Consider the following 17095-nt stretch of genomic DNA (forward strand, 5'->3'; position numbering starts at 1 on the left):
CCGCAGACATCTAGCTATACATATATCACTCCTCTATTGTGTCTTGAAGTGTTTGCCATTAGTAAAGATGTTTTCATCTACATCATATTATAGACCATGTGCAATCTTCAGTGTGGTCCTGTGAAAAATTTCCTATGGCTTTAGATTTTGTGGGAAGTGTTTTATTGCAATAACTGTCTAAATGTCTTTTCAAACAAAATATCTTGCCACAGCACAAGTGTACTTTACTTACCTTTTAGTAAACTCTATCTTCCATTACCATTAATATTTTAATAATTTTCATACCATAAACAACTCCTTGATAATCAGTCCATTGTTCCATTTGTCTTAGTGTACAGTATACACACATTAAGACCCCTGAAATCAGGGCGCCTCACCAATACAGGACATCTTGATAATCAGGACACTTCTTCATGGTCCCATTTGTATTAGTGCATTACATCAGGACACAGAATACCATTGTTTGGTCCAAAGGTATACTAGTTTCACTTTCAGCACGTTGGTATATATGGCACTACACAGAATTGTTATAAACTATGAGTGCGCTATACTTCTTTTTTTACTTATTCATTATAACAAAGGAACTGAATACTAGTACCAAATGATAAGCATTACAATGGAGAAGCTGACAAAATTCAGAAGTGAAGGTGAAAATCCTCCCATTGTAATGCCATTTCAATATAGGGTGATAGTCGTGACATACGACATGTCGTGACATAAAGTTCCATGATATGATGACATATATGACAGGTTTTTTTATGTTGTGACATAAATATATCTGAATAATTCACAATTTTTCATTCATTATAATGTAATAAATACTGGATGGTAGGAGTAAAATATGAATAAGTATGAGCAGTGTTGTTAATTCCACAGTTGTTAAAATGTCACCAATATTTATGTTGATATTTTGCGTACATAAATCATTTAATGAGTAAAATGTGTTGTAAAACTAAGAATTGCTTATGTCATGATTCACCTTGCCTGCCAAGAGACACACACATGTGACTGCAGACAAGACACAGTTGTAACGTGATACCTACCGAAAGTGATGCTCTAAGGAACTATGACTGAATGAGGGTACTCCTTACTACTTGCCAACTGTCATGAAAACCACACCAAACTAACCACAATACTACACACAATGTACTCGTGAGGTTTTATATAGATCTAGAGCCAGTGTTGGGGGTAATGCATTACTTATGCAATGTGTTATGCAATGTTATTACCCTTTGTAAACTTAGTGAAATATGCTATAAAAGCTAGTAATATAACTCAAGTTACTTTTCATATAAATGTAATGCATTACCTAAGTAATGAAGTTACCATAACGACTCATAATTTTATTACAAAGTTATTAAATCTCTTACTACTCCACTGAGTAATGTCTAGCCACAACAAAAGTAATGAAGCCCACAAGAAGGTGGTAGTTGTGCACACGACAGCTTAAGGCCATGCACACAAAGTAATATAATTATTATAGTATGTAACTGTAATTAATAAGTAATGAGCTACTTTTAAAAAACAACTACCCTAACACTGTGTTTTTGAAGGATGCCCTAGATGGATTTTCAGGTCCAAAAGACACCAACTTGAGATGTTGGGTTCCCAATAACCTCAGCTGAATATTGTATATACTTTACCTCCAGACAGTGGGTCACCAAGCACAGAGAAATCTGGTAGTTAATTACACATTGCAACTTGGTGACTAATAGTATTAATAACTTACTGGCTTCTTTGCTGTGATTTGATTTACAGGTAAGTTGTTTACAGGAGGTATACTTGCCACTTCAGTGATGATATCATGTTATCAGTATGATTACTGTTCGGTTAGGACATGTTAGTTATCAGTATCAGTTTCTCAGCTACTCACACTGAAATTAATATTTAGAGGGACGGTGGAACCTCAGTTATCCAAACCCCTAGGGACTAGGGGTGGTTTGTAAGTCTGACAAATCCATATCTCTGAAACTGTACATTGAACATTTTAGTATTATTGACTACCCTAATAGTACTACTCTCATAGAGCAGTCATTATTGTAGTTCGGTTAACTAAGAATCCGGATAAGTGGGGTTTGGATAATTGAGGTTCCACCGTATTATATTTTGTATTAAACATAAAATTGAATCAGACACGTGCTGAGCTACAGTGAAGCCTTATTTTTAGGGAGCCAATTGCTTGTATGGGACCTGCTTGACACGGTCACTACATACAACAAGAAAGTTTGGCAAATTAAGAACAAAATTTCCTATCATATGTATACTGACGTGGTCTGGTCATATGGCAATGCAGTATACAAGTAAGATTTCACAATTTCTTTAAAATGTATAGCCACTACCTATAGTGAGGATGAGAAATTAAATAGTTGAGTGCACATGACCTACTAACGTTAACTCGATCAGAGAGAAATATTAGAAATGTATAGCCCCTTATCTTTTCTACAAATAGTCAACAATACTTTACCAAAATAAACCCTTCAAACTAGCTCAGCACTTCATATTCTAATAAAACACAGTAAAAGCAATTATCTAGCTAACATGAAGCCAAGCACATAGACATTTTCTATATGTACATTTAAGTGTATTACTATGAAATCAAGTCAAAATTTCTTAGCTTTATGACACAGGTAGCTGGACTAAGCAGGTCAGTGTGTGGTTATGTGATGGCCAAGTGATCTTACTATACAGTGACCTGATAACACACTTGGGACTGTAGTTGCATGGCCCAATTCCTACCTAACAGAGGATCTATATATCCAGTGATGATCACAACTCTTACCAACTCTGTAGAATTGCAGTCCATAAAAACTTGTAATTTCTGCCCCATAGTTATCAGTTTCACAATACGCCAAAACTGAAGCCACAAATGTAATCACAATGACATAACGATGATGTCATCACTTACTCTAGATGAGGCATAGAGGCTCTAAGTCTTGCACCTCTCCTATAATGAGTGTGATAACACAGCACATATATACTTTAAACAAGGATACTCTACCTAGCTTACTTGGTTCCTCAGGTCCAACAATATCGACTCTGTATTTCTGAACATCTTGCCAAGGCCCATTCAAACTTTCTCCTGTTTCAATGGTAAATTTCCCCATCATTTGTTGCTCTCATGATCACCAAGTGATAACTGGTGACTATACCACCCCACCATTACAGCCAAGAACTCTGACACCAGTTAAAGTGAACACTAAGCTAAAGTCAAATGTCACCTAGAGTTAGAAAAAGAGGATAACCATATAACATTACTATAGGGGTAGCCATTAATAGTAACACAGGTTATATCCAATAGTAAGCTCCAGCTCCTGGCATTATAGTGAGCAAGCTAGGATCATCGATATCTGTTTTACACGTGTGTGCAAGCACACACACACTACATATGTGAATAGCGTACCATCTAGCAGGTTGGCATTTTTTTGAGTTAGTTGAAATTTTTTTCCTTGATATATCCCTATAAGAGCATTCGTCAACCATAAAAGCCTAGTACATTCTCATGTTGCCAAATAAAGTTACTTTCAAAGGTGCTTGGTTGCCATTTTCCCGGACATCTTGATTGCTTGATTCACTGTACAACAGTTCCTTGATCAAATTTTGTATTCAACTGACAGTATAGATGTGACTACCCCTTGTTGTGGTATTTGTTTGATCCCTACTACATTAAGGTGTGTAAGCACAATCCATGGAGGCTAGGTGCCTGATCCCCAGGAAACATTGACAACCAACTATCTGATTTTCTGTCGCTGGTGTATTTTGATTGTGGCACAGTGTAAGGTGCAGAGAGATTATGGTACATTGATTCAGGTACTGGTGTGAAATCTCACCTTGATGATCTCCGCCAGTTGTCGCGGAGGATGAACTGTAGAACACACACACACACACACCTATTATGTACGTAACACTATTATGTTGTGTGCGCATGTCTGTACACGTGATAAGAACTGGTTCGATTGTGGTATTAACACGAGGGGCTTGCTTCGTGAGTAGTCTTGAATCCTCCCCTATTCCGCCAATCGTCAGTGGAACCTCGGCGTACTGTAATTCTACCAACGTATCTAGTAACACCCATCGTGACCTTGGTATCATTCTATCTACTGACCTGTCCTGGAGAAACCACTATCACCACATTTCATCCAAAGCTTATCGAACCCTAGGATTGCTTAGACGTACATTCAGCCATTCTATTAACACTACAACTAAAAGAACTCTGTACATAGCACTAATAAGGTCTCAGCTTCTGTATTGTTCCCCATTGTGGCATCCCTACCTTATCCAAGATATCTCTGCTCTTGAAAGAATACAGCGCCGAGCTACCAAATACATCCTCAACGATTATGTTTCTGATTATAAAACTCGCCTTATCAAGCTCAACCTACTATCATTAATGTATATTTATGACCAGTGTGACATTCTGTTTTTCATAAAATCAATTCAAAATCCATCTGATCATTTCAACATCCAGACCTTCATCAAATTCTGTCATCATTCTACTAGGTCTTCTTCCAGTAACAAACTTGAACATGTTTTTACATCATCTAATCAACAAACAAACTTCTACTTCAACAGACTTCCTCGAACCTTCAACAGCTTGCCAGTAATTGACCTAACTCAACCCTTTGTTACCATTAAATTTCAACTAACTAAAATCCTATGGCAGCATTTTACAAGAAACTTAAATCCAGACAACCAGCATAGTTTCCATTTTACATGTCCTTGTAGCATCTGCTCCAAACATCCCAAGCCACCTAACTTTGATTCATTTAGCAGCTAATTGTAATTATATAAGTAATGATAAGTACTTAATTTAAGTTATGGGATCTGGTACTTACCAGATTACCTTTAGTGCAATTGTATACAAACTCACTTCTGTTGTTGTACAACCATGTACACCTGTAACATTGCACTATAAAGCTAAAAAAAAAAAAAAAAAAAAACGACATTTTTGGTGCTGTGACAGGTACGCCGACTATATTGTCATAACCCCGCTACATTTTTGGTGCTGTGGTCTGAATGGCGGAACTCAAGAGAATGGTTTCATCTAGACGAGGATTCAGAGTGCATCTCACAAAGCTACTGCAGAGTTTACCTGAGATTCTAATTTATGCACAGGAGCTTACTGACGATAATGTCGCAACCTTGAAGGATCTCCACGAGCAACTCCAGCGAAGACAAGAATTAATCTCAGGGTTAGATGCGAAGATACTGGAGGCTACAAAAGCCGAGGAGGAGATCGAAGCAGAGGTACTACAGACGGAAGAAATAAACTCTTCCACATCTACAGCCAAGGCGAAAATTACTCAACGCCTTAGATCTACAATATCTACCAACTACAGAAGTCCGCGCGTCGCGTGATCACACATCACCTCCATCTGCTGTTCTACCACAAGTAACTCGCCTCCCCAAACTAGAATTACCGCAGTTCAATGGCGACCCCCTAGTCTGGCAGACTTTTTGGGACTGTTTTGAGGCAGCAGTCCACAGTAACACTTCAATGACAGGCGTGCAAAAGCTCAGTTATCTTCAAGCACAGCTCCATGGTGATGCTGCCCGAGTTATTGCTGGTTTCCAGTTAACTAATGACAACTACGGACATTCCGTCACTCTGCTGAAGGACAGATTTGGACAGGTGTACAAACAAGTTGAAGCACACATGCAAGCCTTTATTGATTTTCCCAACCCGAGTAACTCTCCAGTTTGCGACAATTCTATGACACCACTGAAGGGCACATTTGCAGCTTAGCATCACTGGGTGAACCAGAGGATTCCTATGGCAGTCTACTTGTAATGATCCTTCTTGGAAAGCTGCCAGCCAAGACCAAGCAGAACATAGTCAGAGCCCATGGCAACAAGAAATGGACTATCACAGAATTGTAAGCTGCTGTTCTCAACGAAATCCATATTCTGGAAATGGGATCATCAACAGAATCACGTACCTCCGCGATCCCACCAACTGCTCTATTTCTTACCAGGACTAAGAAATCTATAACAGCAGGCAAGAGCAAACCACGATGTCCATTTTGTACAGGTTGTCACTTTCCCTCCATGTGTGAATCAGTTCAGGATCCACGACAGCAGTGTGAGATTGTACATCAGAATAAACTCTGTTTCAATTGTTTAGGGCACCACAAGGTGTCTCAATGTAACTCGAGACATCGCTGCCATACCTGCCAACGAAAGCATCACGCCAGCCTATGTACTAATGGACAGCACAGTGACAGCACTTCTGAGACATCTGTCCGTTCCACTAACACTGGACAGCCAGCCAACCCAGTACATGGTCAACCTACTATCCCCACAACCTCCAATTCAACTGACACTGTCTCTCTTTCAGTAACTGTTCCAATGCCACAAAACACTGTTTGTCTTCTCAAAACTGCGATCACAACTGTCAGAAATGGTACAATCTCTACGAAAGCTAATGTGTTATTCGATGAAGGTTCCCAGAGATCATTCATTACTGAAGAACTTGCTAACATCTTAGCTGTACAGTCCTATTGCAAGGAAGGCATCACAGTATCATCCTTTGGGGCACAGTGTCAGTTGAATCGTCAGGCAAATGTTGCTGTGGTAAATCTAGTTACTATGACCGGTCAATCCATACCACTAACTGTACTTGTAGTACCCCGGATTGCCACACCATTACAGAACACAGTGACATTTAATGTTGCCCACCTCCCACACCTTCAGAACCTCCCCCTAGCCCACCCACTCAGTGCAGACAAGGAGTTGATGTTTCCCTCCTTGTGGGTGCGGACCACTATTGGGACATTGTTGGTGATGCTATTGTACGAGGTGATGGACCAACAGCAGTGGAATCCAAAGTAGGTTACCTACTCTCAGGACCAACAACAACTGGTCAATTCCTAATCAGCACTAAAAGTGTCATGATGCTGGTTCTTACACAACGTGAGTTCAACCTAGAACGTTTCTGGGACCTAGAATCTGTGGGAGTGACCCCTGTTGACGACAACTTGAGTGACAACGTGCTAGACCAGTACACATCATTTTGTGTTACTAGAGATCTGGACGGAGCATACGTGGCTAGATTCCCTTGGAAATCAGACCATCCTGACCTACCAAGTAACTTTACCATAGCTAAACAGAGAACACATCAACTAGTCAAGTGTCTGTCCAAAACCCCTGATCTGCTGAGAATCTATCACCAGATCATCAGTGAACAGGAAGCTAGGGGCTTTATCGAGCATGTTGATGATCAGTCCGGCCCACAACCAGGTGTCCATTACATCCCACATCATGGTGTAGAGAAAGATTCTACAACAACACCACTACGGATCGTCTTTGACTGCAGTTGCCGACAATCGTCTCACAGTCCTTGTCTTAATGATTGTCTACTCATAGGCTCACCATGTGATAATGACTTATGTGCTGTTCTTGTCCGTTTCAGATCACACTGCTTTAGAATATCCACGGACATTGAGAAGGCTTTCCTTCACATATGGCTACACCCTGAGGACAGGAACTACACCCGATTTTTCTGGTTGTCCGATCCAACAGACCCTTCAAGTGAGTTTTGTGTGTACCGTTTTAAGATTGTACCCTTCGGAGCCACTAGCTCGCCGGTCATGCTTAATGCTGTATTGTGTTATCACCTTGAGCAGTACAAGTCGATGGTCTCACATGATATGCTTTCCAACCTTTATGTGGACAACATTATAACCGGCTGTGATTCAGAGCAAGTGTCACTGGACTATTACCGACAAGGTAGAGCTATTATGGGTGATGCAAGACTCAACTTGCGTAGCTGGTCCTCTAACAGCACTGAACTCACTGCTGCAGCTGTCAAGGACAACACAGCCGAGAATGCACTGTCAGTCAATGTTTTGGGACTTCACTGGACTCCCGGGTCAGACAAGCTTTATCTGGCTGCAAAACCATCCATCCTTACTCATGATCATCTTGTAACCAAGAGAGAAGTTCTACAAAACCTGTCAAAGATGTTCGATCCACTGGAATTTGTTGCACCTGTAGTTGTACGAGCTAAGATGTTGATGCAGAAGCTGTGGCAATGCAAGATCACGTGGGATGAGCCTTTAGATGAGGATTTGCAAACTCAATGGAGAGATATTGCCAATGACCTTAAGAGCACAGCACGATTTTCTGTAAGTCAGTGTTATTTTGATACATGTATGACATACCCAGTTCATTGTTTTGCTGATGCAAGCCAACATGCATATGGAGCCGTAGTGTTCCTCACTGAAGGAAATTTAGTGTCATTTGTTACAGCAAAGACCCATGTAGCACCTCTGAAGGCACTCACGATTCCACGACTAGAGCTCATGGCAGCATTGGTGGCCACTCTTTTAACATGTTTTGTGATGAAGGCGGTCCCTGACCTTAACCTGTCAGTTTTTATGTGGTCTGATAGCCAGATAGTGCTCCACTGGCTCAAGAGCCAGAAGCCACTTCCAACATTCATAAGAAACCAAATCACTTAGATGAATACTTTATTGCCACAGGCCACTTGGAACTATTGTCCTACCGCTGATAACCCAGCTGACCTGCTTTCAAGGGGTACCACCACCAAATCTCTATTGTCCTCGTCCCTATGGCAACATGGGCCCAAGTGGCTCACTACCCCAAGTCAGTGGCCATCATTCCAGCCACCACCCTTACCACCACTTGTTTTGGCAGCAGCAGTAGCAACAGAATTTGTTCCCATGGAACAGACACCAACAGATTTAGGCATACACTGTGTTATTTCCATCGACCGATACAGCTCACTTAACAAGATGTTGTCTGTCAGTGCATATGTTGTTCATTTTGTAGACAATCTCAAGGTGCAGCCCCAGCAAAGACAATTTGGTCCCATCACTGCTGACGAACTTCACAAGGTGAACCTCAAGTGGGTAAAGGATATACAACACACAATATACTGGAAGGAAGTCAACAATTTACAGCTGTTAATGAAGTAACCCAGAACTTCTAGGATGTTACTTGTTAGACAACTCCGACTCTTCCTAGACTCAGATGGCATGCTGAGCTGCGGTGGATGCATTCACAATGCTCCAGTAAGTGAGGTGACCAAGTTCCCATACTTACTACCACCAAGACATTCACTATCCAAGTTGGTTATTGTGGACATACATGTCAGACTTTGTCATTCAGGCACCACTGCAACATTGACCGCTCTATGACAGTATTACTGGATCCCAACTGCGTGACAATACATTAAATCAATTCTGCGCCATTGTGTTATCTGTCTCAAGGTATCCGGGAAACCCTATGCTGCTCCAGATCCTCCTCCCCTACCTTGATTACGAACACAGGATGTGTACCCATTCACGTTCACAGGAGTTGATTTCACAGGCACCCTGTATGTACAGCAAGGCAATCAAGAGGTGAAAGTGTACCTTGTCTCTTCACTTGTGCTACTACTCGTACGATCCATCTGGAGATAGTGCAGGACCTGTCTGCTCAAACCTTCCTATTAGCATTTTGCAAGTTTGCAGCACGGCGATCCCTCCCAAGCATAATGATCTCTGACAATGGTTCAACCTACTTGTCAGCAGCAGAAGAGTTACACTCCTTAATGCAATTACCAGAAGTCAAGGAAGAGCTAAGCAAGAAGGGAGTTTCATGGAGATTTATACCCAAGAGAACCCCCAGGTATGGGGGTTTTCTGGGAACGCTTAATTGGGCTCACCAAGGCTGCCATCAAGAAGGTGCTGGGAAGACGCCACGTCTCATTACCAACATTAGAGACCATCACTGTGGAGATTGAGGCAATACTCAACGATCGCCCACTGACGTTTGTCTCATCTGATCTAGGTGACCCAGAGCCCTTGACACCTTCACATCTCCTGCATGGATGTAGAATTACATGCCTCCCACACCAGACATTGATGAACTTGTAGACCCAACTTACAGAGAGGCAAGCCAGATACGCAAGAGAGCTAGACTGCAGGCAGCCATACTTGGTGGCTTTAAGAAGAGATGGTGTCATGAATATCTCACTTCACTACGGGAGTACCATAAAGCATCAGGGAACAACCAGCGACGTGTGAAGAAGGGTGATGTGGTCATCGTCCATGATGACACCCCACGAGCAACCTGGAAAATGGCCGTAGTCGAAGACTTGACTGTTGGTAAAGACAGTCTTGTGCGAGCAGCTACCATACGGACCGCAAATGGAACTACAACCAGACCAATCACTAAGTTGTATCCCATGGAACTGAATGAAACAGATGAGAAGAAACTTGGAGTGGAGAAGAGTCCCACTGTTGCTGATCCAGACCTTACTATCACTGATCCAGATGATGCCAGGGATGAGCAGACGACTGATCCAGATGATTCCAGGGATGAGTACAGCCGCCCACAACGAGTGTCCGCAAGGAAAGCTACAGACCCAGTTAAAGAGTGGATCAGATCTCTTTCTGCCCCCCGAGGATGTGAACTGTAGAACACACACACCTATTAGTACGTAACACTATTATGTTGTGTGCGCATGTCTGTACACGTGATAAGAACTGGTTCGATTGTGGTATTAACACGAGGGGCTTGTTTCGTGAGTAGTCTTGAATCCTCCCCTATTCCGCCAATCGTTAGTGGAACCTCGGCGTACTGTAATTCTACCAACGACATTTTTGGTGCTGTGACAGGTACGCCGACTATGTTGTCATAACCCCGCTACACCAGTACAGTCACGTACGTGTTTTAACAATATTTACATCTGAGCTGGGGAGGCTAAGTAGCTGGAACTGTCCTATTAACAACGTCAAGCACGAAGAGCGGTATCCTGTACACTTGCCACAATATAGTTTCCGGTATTACATGATTTTGTGGTTGATATAGTGATCACGTGATCCGTAGGATGTCTGTACACAACGAAACCCATATACTTAGCTAAGCCATTTCTCAGTTGAGGAAACGAGTAGCAATGAACTCTAACCTTGAAATAGTCCAGCTTGAAACTGCATCTACACACAAATGGAATCGCAGTGAAGAGATGATATAGTTCCTGTAAATCCATAATTTAACTCGATTTTGCCAGTGCAGCAACAATACGGGAAATAAATTTGGGTTGTACTCCAAGATGGCGGATGTTGCTATGGCAGCAGCTCACCTGAAAAAGGTTTAGAGACGTGCACGTGAACGCATTTCGCTTCAGTAGGCGCTGCAAAGATTTGAAAATCCTCAGTAGCTACTACTCTTGGTACTACAGTATACGGTAACTTTACTATAGTAAATCTAGAAGTAAAAGGATCTTTGACTCAGTGGCAGCGATATCAATCTCTTCCTCTAGGAGGATATTTATGGCGAAGGACTGTCAGGAATGGTGTGTGGAGACTTGAACGTTGTATTTGTATACTATAATTAATTTGTCTTTAATTGAGTGTATATGTACTATTGTTTTTGTTTTTTTTGTTACCCTTGCCATGCCCACTTGTGGAGCTTATATTGCCCTATTTGTGGTAGCATGTGTCCGAGGATATAATTATACTGTTACTGTGTTTTCGTCAATAAAACTGATGGTTTTCTCTCTACGGTAACTTGCAGCTGCATACGTAATGTACGTGGGCAAAGGCGTGACCGATTTCACATGAGATAACGGACACACCTTTAACAACGCCCCCTATGAGCGTGACTACGGCTACTCCCCCAGAGGAGGCTGGACACGGCACATGTGAGCGAATATATGTGTATTCAAGGGCGTAGGCAGGGGGATTCAGATGGTTCGGACGAACCCCCCTTTCAAAAGCAGATTTTTTTTAAACTTAAAAATCACCAAATCTTACAGCCCTGGAGCTCTCCGGTAGCTACTTTCCAACTGGCGCTCCTCTGTACTACTCTTGAGGGTCGCATCATATTAATGCTGAACCCTGCAAATCATATCTATTGCATCACGTGATCACTTGCGCACGTGACGAATGGCGCGGGTGAAATGGCGAAGGACTGTTCAGTGATTGGTTGAGACATATTACAAGCTTAAGGCAGCAGCTGCTAAACTTGAGTGGTCGTGTTATACATGTGTCAGGTTAGCGCGAATTGTGAATTGTTGGTCTATTTACCTGATGAATTGTTTGTTTATTTATTACATGTTGTGGTCACGTGATGTCTCGAACATATTGGAGTACAAGCCAAGTCTGAAGTCCATCAACAGGAGGACCGGCCGAGAATAATGTATAGCTGGAAAGAAGTATTGCTGACTAAGTGACTCGAGTATGGAGGGCTTCCTTGTGCTAGGAAATTGAAGTTGGCTGTCAGTATGCTGTCTGGAAGTGAAGATTAGGTAGTTTTACAATAGGTTTATAGTTTCTATACGTTATAGTTTCTATTAGCTGAATAAACAGCAGTATGTAGGTTTTAGATGCACAAACACCTTTTTAATGTTACTGCCTAAGGGCACATTTTGTGTATGCATCATTTTCGTTCAAACGTGGTCTAGGGGAAGCACCCAGGCCTTCCCCCTAAGACATTCCAGTCACTTTAAATCCGAACCCCCTTCAAAATAATCCTGGCCACGCCCCTGGTATTGAAAGTATAACCAAGCTTTCAGCAAAGTTTAACAAGCACCATTCAAAAGTGAACTTCAAGTTTAGTATTTTAGGGCAATCTACCCCATTCAACCCCACTATTCCAAGCCCTTAAATCGCTGTAGAAATCTTAAGGGGTTACGTGTGTTGCAAGTTTCGTCAGTTATCTATGGATAAATCGATGGGTAGAACTATAAGGACACTTTATGTGCTTGTAGTCGAGCCGAATAAACATTGAAGAAAGTAATATGGATGCATGCTGAATCGCTCCAAAAAGTAAACTGAAAAAAGAAACGGACGCCGCCAGCTTGGCCTCACGGAGAATTGATTAGAGAACGGGAAACCTGAGCACTAGTGTTTCAATAAGAATTCTGTTGTACGTCACAAAAACCGTGTATGTCTAGTCTCGCGTAGCCAGACCCTATTTCTCCGCACGGCGCTTATCGATTGGAAATTATAAGCGCTTTCGGAGCAGGCGCTTATAATTTCCAATCGATAAGCGCCGTGCGGAGAAATAGGGTATGGTTACGCGAGACTAGTGTATATGTCTGTTGCTAATTTCTTTATCTTCGTCTTGGTTACAGGTATTGGAAATATGCAATCATAGATAACGGTAATAGTTTTTAGTAGCACTTAGGCCCCTATTTGGTGATTATTAGTTTCTCATCCACCGCCCGCATCCTTCTTAAGCTACCGCATGGTAAGCCATTATTTACTCTGCGCATGCTCAGAAGAACACGTGATACCAAACTGTTATAATTTTTGCTGATGAACGCTACAATGCGCTATATATCACCAGGAGAACTGTTGTTTTCCTTAGCAAATTACTGCAGTGCCAGTTGCAATCGTGCTTTATCGACTTCATCAAAGCAGGCTTTCAGTTGACTGTCGAAAAACAGTTGGCGATCACGAAAAGTAGAATCAGCTGGTGAAGGAATTGTTTGTAGTAAGAAAGAAAGACAATTTGGACAAGGTCTGTACATCAGTGTGTTAATATTATAAAATAATGGCATAATGGTAATACCCTCCCGCCCGCATCATAATAATTAGAAAGGCTGGATGAGAAATTAATAATCACCGAATAGGGTCCTTATATCGTGTCCAACCTCCTATGGGGCTACTCCATAGATTACATATACTACGTACCCGGGATTGGAAACGGAGACACGTGATCCAATTACTCGTGTACATTTGCTAAAAGCAATCCGCGTTGGAGCGCACCCTCCAAATAACCGCACATTTTCAAAGCGTTTGAATGGTAGAAGATGAAGGAGAAGGCTTAATATCCAGGTTGAGATACGCCTAAAGCCACTAATACTGGTAGGTCAATTACTTAAGCGCCTACCGGGGCCAGAGATTCGTACCTACACAGCAAGAACAGCCTCAGTGTGCACATTGGAAACTGTTTTGTGCATATACATAAACACAAGGGTTTAAACATTTGCACATTGCCAGTTTCAGTTTGGAAATTGTTTGGAAATGAACTCAATTTCCAAAGAAGTTTCCAAACTTGCACATTAGGCATTTTCAATGTGTGCACTACTTTGGAAACCTGTCATTCACCAGCCACAAACCACACAAATTAAGTGAAACCTTTTCATGCACTTACAAATGTATTCACAGCCCCATAATGAAATTCCAGTGCGTTAGCAGTAATTAAATTCCTTTTGTCACTTGGCTACAATGAATATTAAATCTCAAACTATCATACATTATGCAAAAAATGTTAACAATGTTATTGTCACAACCTTCACTGCATGGTTGATGATCATCTGTACACTAGCCTTCTCTGCAAGGTTGGCAATCATTGCAATCATCTGCAAGACAATGTGGTAAAACACAATATATAGTAATGTACGTACTTCATGAATAGTCCTAGCAGATCCCAGTTGATTATCAGATAGTTCGGATATTTAAGTTCTTTACATCATGACCTATTAAAACATATGCATTCAATTCTATGCATGCCATGTATCCATTATCATACCTCATTCTGTGTTTCTGAACATGTCTTGTTATAGGCTTATACAAATGGACGACATCGTCATCGTACAAGAATCCAAGACACCTTCTTACAAATAACCATTTACTGCATGTACATGTATAATATCACTCACTTTATCAGTGTCATCCTAACTTTATTATACACGTGTGCGCCACATACAGTATTCAGAGATGCCACCATATATCTCAATAGTCTGGCGCCGCCCGCCCCTTCGCATAAAGTAAGGGTCTGGTGAAATACAGATACTAAATCATTTCTAGCGCCCAGATTCGGCGCTAGCCAATTAGTGCATGCCAATGACGTTCACACAGAAATCGCCTTGGCAACACAATGCTTTTGTTCGAATTGATGTGCAATTATCTGACGTAACAAGCATTACGTGCGCTGTCTAATTGAATTCCTTTTGAAATGATTAGGTATTTGTATTTCACCAGACTCTTACTTTTTGCGAAGGGGCGGGCGGCGCCAGACTAATATCTCAACACAAATCAGTTTAAATGTTACACCTACAATGAGCAAAAAAATGATGAAAGGTTATGCAGAATTCGTACTTACTAGCTATTGGTCCATTCTTTTATGATCTTTCAAATCAACTCTGTGGAATGTGCATACTCTTCACCACCTGTGGTTATGATATATGTACAAATGTTGACCTTACCAAGAAATTTAAAGTGCTCACTTGATACACCAGCTGGGTGTCATTCAATGACTGCTATTTCATTTCAGCTCAGTCATGCGAAACCGGTTGCCTCGAAACTGGCACTCCAACAAACACGATAGAGATTAAATGTTCATCAAACCATTAAACTAACTCATAGGCTATGTACATAGCAAAAAAGACCATTGGAATCAGCATTTTCCGTGGCGGATATAAGAATTTAGTCTCTCCGTCTCAGTTTCTTCCTTCGACCGGTTGTTTTAGACGCAAGCAGCGGCCTGTAAGATTGGTTTACTTTAAGGCGCTAACGTTGCGCCTTTGATTGCGCCATCAATCTTCTGTTTCCAAACAGCCGCTATACGTACTGCCATTACACAGAGAAATGAAGACGAGCTGATTACCGCCAGTCTTGATCACGTGCACGGACACTACTTTCTTCACGTGAGAATCGTTAGGTGAGGCATCCGAGGCACGCACGCACGCACGTAGTCTCGCGTGCCAGACGGTTTGTGTGGGGGCGGCAAATAAACAGTCTGGTCACTGTTGCACACTTTCCGTGAACTCACTGGAATGCAATTAGATTACATCACGACATTGTTTTGCGCCAAGGATGATGCAATAATCGTTCTAATCACCTCTTTGAGCAGACTAAGACAATAATTGTACTGGTAATGTCCTGGTGACGTATTCGAAACATTGCTGAACGTCTTCCTCGACAATTCTGTCGTTTCACAAATCCGTAGCGAACCACGATCGTTCTTATACGAACGCTTTTAAGAGCCCTGTACTAGGGAAACAAAGATCCTAAGCCCATGGCGTTGTTAAACTTTCGAAAAAGTGATCTGTAGCCGAGATTTAGTTCTTTATTACACTAAGAATTTGAATTATTAGTGGTTGTTTCGTCACAGAGTGCGCGAAGCGATCTGATTGGTTCTGCCAACATTCCGGCAGTGGTCCCGGAATGTGTGCAACAGTGACCAGACGGTTTATTTACCGCCCCCACACAAACCGTCTGGCACGCGAGACTAGCACGCACGCACGATGGAGCATCAGTAGTGATGAGATTAGATGGGTAATGACTGAGGCAACTACCACAGGGAAGTATATTGTCAACATACAGAGTAAAGTGCATCACGTGACGTGTTTGTAGTCATTGTGTATGGTGTTTTGCTTTGTACTGTATGTGTGCACGTTGCTCACTATAATAGGGACTGTGAGAAAGTTAAAGAAAGCAATATAATTAAATGAAAATACATACAGTCAGTCAACTGATCTTGCTAGCTGCCAGGGAAATATCACCAGCAACCAGCTGTGGTTTGCCAGAAGATTAAATTCAGGGTGTCAGAGTATTTGTAGGTAAAGGAGACTAGGTGTGTAGTTTACAAGTTCAGAAGAGGAAAGGACAAGGCAGTTTTATGGCTTGCAGAAAAAATGCACAGTAAAATTTAGGTTGATCGTAAACGTGTCAGGCATTTGAACAAATATATGTACAAATATGGGTCAAACAGTGCTATAAATAAGCAAAATGTCAGGACCGTGCGTAATTACTCCCATGAGTTATTAAATGTATTTAGGGGTTCAGTTCAATGCATACATGTTCATTATAGTCTCTACTCTACACACACACACACTTGAGCACATATGCACAGATACACTACAAATACATACTAACTACACTTGTATATACATGTATACATGCATACACATATCATACACACTACCTGTTTCACTTGTGTAGGCCACAGTTACACTGTATTCTGCACAGCAACAATGCTAGGCTAAATGTAGAGAAAGTTTTGGATCTTGAGGCCTTTATTTACCATGTGCCTAAGACTGCAGTCATGTTACTGGGCTCGGCACCTTTCCAGTCACCTTTAATCATCTGGTTGACTGAAATGCTAATTATCTAGAGAAAAATCCACTGTTCATTTTTAA

At 41.6% G+C, this 17095-nt stretch overlaps 3 protein-coding genes and 3 long non-coding RNA genes across 6 annotated transcripts; 3 read left to right on the forward strand and 3 right to left on the reverse strand.

The window, feature by feature from the left end:
* Nucleotides 1-1518: 1518 nt before the first annotated feature.
* On the reverse strand, nucleotides 1519-3460 carry LOC136268696 (uncharacterized). Its single transcript, XR_010707092.1, has 6 exons — nucleotides 3008-3460; nucleotides 2906-2944; nucleotides 2780-2854; nucleotides 1874-1971; nucleotides 1730-1822; nucleotides 1519-1676 (listed from the first exon to the last, which is right to left on the reverse strand). It is a non-coding gene; the product is annotated as an uncharacterized lncRNA (long non-coding RNA).
* A 1553-nt stretch (nucleotides 3461-5013) lies between these two features.
* Nucleotides 5014-5743, forward strand: LOC136247435 (uncharacterized). Its single transcript, XM_066039156.1, has 2 exons — nucleotides 5014-5244; nucleotides 5285-5743. The coding sequence occupies exons 1-2, from the start codon at nucleotides 5014-5016 to the stop codon at nucleotides 5741-5743; spliced, it is 690 nt and encodes a 229-aa protein (XP_065895228.1).
* A 1147-nt stretch (nucleotides 5744-6890) lies between these two features.
* LOC136247442 (uncharacterized) lies at nucleotides 6891-8459 on the forward strand. The gene has a single exon (XM_066039164.1). The coding sequence runs from the start codon at nucleotides 6891-6893 to the stop codon at nucleotides 8457-8459; it is 1569 nt and encodes a 522-aa protein (XP_065895236.1).
* Nucleotides 8460-9632: 1173 nt separating this feature from the next.
* On the forward strand, nucleotides 9633-10423 carry LOC136247447 (uncharacterized). Its single transcript, XM_066039166.1, has 2 exons — nucleotides 9633-9792; nucleotides 9861-10423. The coding sequence occupies exons 1-2, from the start codon at nucleotides 9633-9635 to the stop codon at nucleotides 10421-10423; spliced, it is 723 nt and encodes a 240-aa protein (XP_065895238.1).
* Nucleotides 10424-14158: 3735 nt separating this feature from the next.
* LOC136251023 (uncharacterized) lies at nucleotides 14159-14950 on the reverse strand. The gene is made up of 4 exons (XR_010698881.1): nucleotides 14615-14950; nucleotides 14485-14565; nucleotides 14360-14431; nucleotides 14159-14314 (listed from the first exon to the last, which is right to left on the reverse strand). It is a non-coding gene; the product is annotated as an uncharacterized lncRNA (long non-coding RNA).
* Nucleotides 14951-14969: 19 nt separating this feature from the next.
* Nucleotides 14970-15628, reverse strand: LOC136251029 (uncharacterized). Its single transcript, XR_010698882.1, has 3 exons — nucleotides 15182-15628; nucleotides 15058-15124; nucleotides 14970-15008 (listed from the first exon to the last, which is right to left on the reverse strand). It is a non-coding gene; the product is annotated as an uncharacterized lncRNA (long non-coding RNA).
* Between the last annotated feature and the right edge of the window lie 1467 nt (nucleotides 15629-17095).

This window comes from Dysidea avara, chromosome 1, assembly GCF_963678975.1.
Source record: "Dysidea avara chromosome 1, odDysAvar1.4, whole genome shotgun sequence".
Classification (NCBI taxonomy): domain Eukaryota; kingdom Metazoa; phylum Porifera; class Demospongiae; order Dictyoceratida; family Dysideidae; genus Dysidea; species Dysidea avara.

Excerpts from the sequence above, each read along its gene's own strand:
- LOC136247447 (XM_066039166.1), top strand. The coding sequence starts at position 9,633 with ATGGGGGTTTTCTGGGAACGCTTAATTGGGCTCACCAAGGCTGCCATC. Across the intron at positions 9,793-9,860 it reads GTTTGTCTCATCTGATCTAG|ACATTGATGAACTTGTAGAC; the intron begins GTGACCCAGAGC and ends CTCCCACACCAG.
- LOC136247435 (XM_066039156.1), top strand. The coding sequence starts at position 5,014 with ATGGCGGAACTCAAGAGAATGGTTTCATCTAGACGAGGATTCAGAGTG. Across the intron at positions 5,245-5,284 it reads AGGAGGAGATCGAAGCAGAG|CCAAGGCGAAAATTACTCAA; the intron begins GTACTACAGACG and ends CCACATCTACAG.
- LOC136247442 (XM_066039164.1), top strand. The coding sequence starts at position 6,891 with ATGCTGGTTCTTACACAACGTGAGTTCAACCTAGAACGTTTCTGGGAC.